The 3,759-nt window shown below is 24.2% G+C and overlaps 2 protein-coding genes across 4 annotated transcripts in view; one reads left to right on the top strand and one right to left on the bottom strand.

Moving 5' to 3' along the window:
* LOC106688223 (tripartite motif-containing protein 3) overlaps positions 1-2,527 on the bottom strand; it is a gene marked incomplete in the record, with an annotated part of 55,977 nt that extends 53,450 nt beyond the window's left edge. The window contains 3 exon segments of the mRNA XM_067045080.1: positions 1,433-1,534; positions 1,610-1,752; positions 1,915-2,527. Coding sequence (XP_066901181.1) covers positions 1,433-1,523 — 91 coding nt within the window.
* Positions 2,528-2,656: 129 nt separating this feature from the next.
* Eno (enolase) overlaps positions 2,657-3,759 on the top strand; it is a 10,614-nt gene continuing 9,511 nt past the window's right edge. The window contains exons 1-2 of one of the 3 annotated variants that reach the window (XM_067045082.1): positions 2,657-2,797; positions 3,216-3,306. In XM_067045082.1, the coding sequence (XP_066901183.1) occupies positions 3,244-3,306 (63 nt within the window). In that variant the 5' untranslated portion in view covers positions 2,657-2,797; positions 3,216-3,243. Of the gene's footprint in view, positions 2,798-2,975; positions 3,120-3,215; positions 3,307-3,759 lie in introns of those variants that run through there. The other 2 variants (XM_067045083.1, XM_067045081.1) reach the window with 2 other exon arrangements.

Raw genomic sequence — 3,759 nt, 5'->3', positions numbered from 1 at the left:
AAAATATTAATTAATGTATTACAACTTTACTCATGGTATTACATTAGATACACAATTATTCAATTTGATAAACATGTTAAATCTGAAGTTTCTAATTATAACATGTTTTTTTTTACTTTTTTTTTTTTTAAAGACGTCTTTGGCAGTTAATTTTACGAATAAAAGTTTAAAACAAGTTTTGAAATAAAAAAAACTTTTATTCCGCCAAAATAACATATAATATAAATTTTTTTTTCTTATAATGAAAGTCAAGTTATTTCAGTCCCAGCTCCTTATACATTAGTGGCCACAGGACAAACATGAAAAACAGAGCATTAAAGGTCACCCATCCAATTATTGATCAAATCAACTATGCTAAACTTTCAACAGAATATTTACTGATAAGTCTACTCAACAATAACTCAAAATATAAAAATTAATCAGACAAAAATATAATAAAACTTTATTAAAATAAATTTCTTATTAATTTGATCTCCATATTTCGTAGTTTGATAGGATTAAGATTAAAATGATTAACTAATGTTGAAAATTAAATTATTTAATTAATAATTTAAAAAAATCTATCTTTCTTAATAATGAGTTAATTAAATATGAACCTTTAAAAAAAAAATTATGTAAATAAGATATTAATGACGAGAAAATTTAGAGAACAAAAATTTAAAATGTGAAAATAGGAACAAACTGTTTAAGCAGCTGGCTTGGTAGTAAAAATAAGTTTTCAAGGACTGTAATTTTTGTTAAATGCCAAATATTCACGAAATGGACACTTTAAAAAAATTTCTTCACGGTAATTCTATTTTTAACAACAAATATAAAAGTAATCCAGAAGCCTTAATTTTACATTATACTTTGATACATAATTTTTTTTTTTTAATTGACTAATATAAAATAACATAATTGTCTCATTAATAAAAGTTGTTAATTAATTAATGATTATCATAATCCTAAATTAGTTAACAAAACTCAATTTTATTAATGTGTAAATATAATTTATTAACTTTAATAAACAAAATTAAATCATATGTGAAATTAATTGTAAACAAAAGAATTTTTAGAATAATAAATTTCATCAGTCATATGATTTTAATAAAAAACTTCCAAGTTGATAGGATGAAAATAAAACTTCATTATTAATTATATAATATTGTATGATAATAATTTAGAATAATTGTAATGGCTTAATGATCTAAATATATATCACTCATACAATAAAAATATATTGACATATAATTAGTCAATACAATATAATAAATAGATTATGAAAAGGTAAACGACACGACAATATTATAAATACTTAAAGGGATGAAATAATAACTAGAAGCATAAATTCCACTCATATATAAAATCTAAATCAGCCATTATACAACAAGAAAATAATGACAATAATAAATTGAAAATAAATTTATATGTAGTTTTTAAAATATTTACTTACATAAACAAGTTCCACAAGTGAGGAAACTTTCATTGAAGTCTTCATAGTTGATTGAAACTGTTTCGACTAGAGTTGAACTCATACTAACCATTTTGATAAACCCTAAACAGACAAAGGGAGACTAAAGAACGTAAGCAAAAATTCAAATCTAATTCAAAGCCAATCACTACTTATTACCTTTTTCTTTTCATCTGCACCATAAAGGTATGGGGAGCTAATTTGAATTCAATCCACACATTAAGAGGGAGGTTGGCATCAGGAATTAATGTTGGCTATATAAGGAACTGATTCTTCCAGGTCGAAGAAATAACTTATAGTTCCTTAAATATAAAGAATATACGAATTTTTAACATTAAAATGTCTTTGTGCAGTAATTCTAAATGAATAAAGTATCTTGAAACGACTTATAAACAATAAATAGAAATATTTAAAGAGTAAACACAACTTGCTTATTCATAAGGAATAAAATATCAATTACTTACATATATATTTTTAAAAACTGGTCAAATTGTAGGAGCTGACAATAACAATTATCAATAAAAAAATAACTGAGTGAAATGATAAGAAAACAAAGGAAACTCTCACCTCACATTATTCCTGACCACATAGGGCCTATTTTAAAAACAACACTTACAGGAAACATTATGTTTCTTAATATAAAAAAAAAATAAAGTCACAAAAGTTGATAAAAGATAAATTCAATTTAAATTAAATGAACTAACTTGAAAACTACATCTACACAGGGAGGTAAATAACATCTGAGTGATCAGCTGATTAATCGATTAACCTTGCAGCTTATTGTTTACAATTTTCTTCCTGCTTGCGTCAAAGAGGTGCGATGTTAATAAAACAAAAACTTATTTTAAAAAGGATTAAAAGTCCGTAATATTAAACAAATGTCCAAGTTATAGCCAAGAAGGATTAAATTAGTTATGGATTGACGTATTCCTGTAACAGGTTTACTCCTGTAATAAAAAAAAATTAATCTATTGTTGCATCTTTTTCAGCTCTTACTTAACAAAGAATATTAGTCAATAATGTTTTTTTCTTCTTTTACATTGTTATTTTTTATTTATTTTTTAACAGCATAAGTCTACAATGAATCCTATTAGAATATGATAATGTATTATGATAATTTTTTTTATATTGAAATATTCCATGTCCTTAGATGCATCGATTTCTCAATTTCTAAATATACTCGAGGATAGATTGACAGAAATTGATAGCGTCTATTATCAACGAAAATTTATCATGAGTTGAACTGGTGGCAAGAGCTCCCCTCTTCTATCAGTCGGCCAGTTTCAATCTGTACGTTTCTTCAATCACGTCTAGTTGTAGATATAATATCTTAACTTGAACTACTTAGTAAGCATTACATTATATATCAAATAAAAAACAATCATATTGTTTATAATCTTTAATATTACAATCATATTTTTTTTTCTCTTTTCTCTTTTATTCTGATAACATATCAGTTTCTTTGCCGGTTTTTCACTTTTTTTTAATACTCTTTAACATCTGATCTAATTATTATTATCATTATGTTTATTTTAGTTTCATTAGAATGCTCTCAGTGATATGTAACACCAATGTATTCACTCAATTTACTAAATAGATTATTTACTCAAAATAGTACTCATTTCTATGTCAATTGTACAAGCAAAGCCTACATTGCACGGTTTTTTAAGTAATTTTATTTTATTAAATTGATTATGTTTTATATTTTCTCACTGCTAAAATTTGGTTATTTTCATAACTCATCACTTATGTGTTCATTATGTAGAAAAGGAAAGAAGGAAACGAAAAAAGAAATGTCTATCAAGAAAATATTCGCCAGGCAAATTTTCGACTCAAGAGGAAACCCTACAGTTGAAGTAAGTTGTAGATCATTACTCAATCAATCTAGTTTATGAGGAGTCACGCCCATTTGGTGTGATATTAATTTGGAAATCAGCTCACTTTCCTTATGAATATACAATTTATTTATCTAACCTATACTCTATATTCAATTAAATATTGATTTTTCAATTGATTTGGATAAATTAAATCGTGATTGTTAATTATTTGAATTTAATTTTACTTAGGCAATTAACGCATGTATTTATTATTTTCATATTGTTGACTTATTTTCAATCTTTTAATTATTTTAATATATATTCGAGGAATGCAAAAATCAAATAAGTAATTGTTGGAAAGTTAAATTTCAATTATAAAAAATATTAATTAATGTATTACAACTTTACTCATGGTATTACATTAGATACACAATTATTCAATTTGATAAACATGTTAAATCTGAAGTTTCTAATTATAACATGTTTTTTTTT

The sequence above is a fragment of the Halyomorpha halys genome, unplaced genomic scaffold, assembly GCF_000696795.3.
Source record: "Halyomorpha halys isolate HHAL.00 unplaced genomic scaffold, Hhal_1.1 Scaffold1084.1, whole genome shotgun sequence".
In the NCBI taxonomy this organism is placed as follows: domain Eukaryota; kingdom Metazoa; phylum Arthropoda; class Insecta; order Hemiptera; family Pentatomidae; genus Halyomorpha; species Halyomorpha halys.
This window is presented reverse-complemented; position numbering and strand designations above follow the sequence as displayed.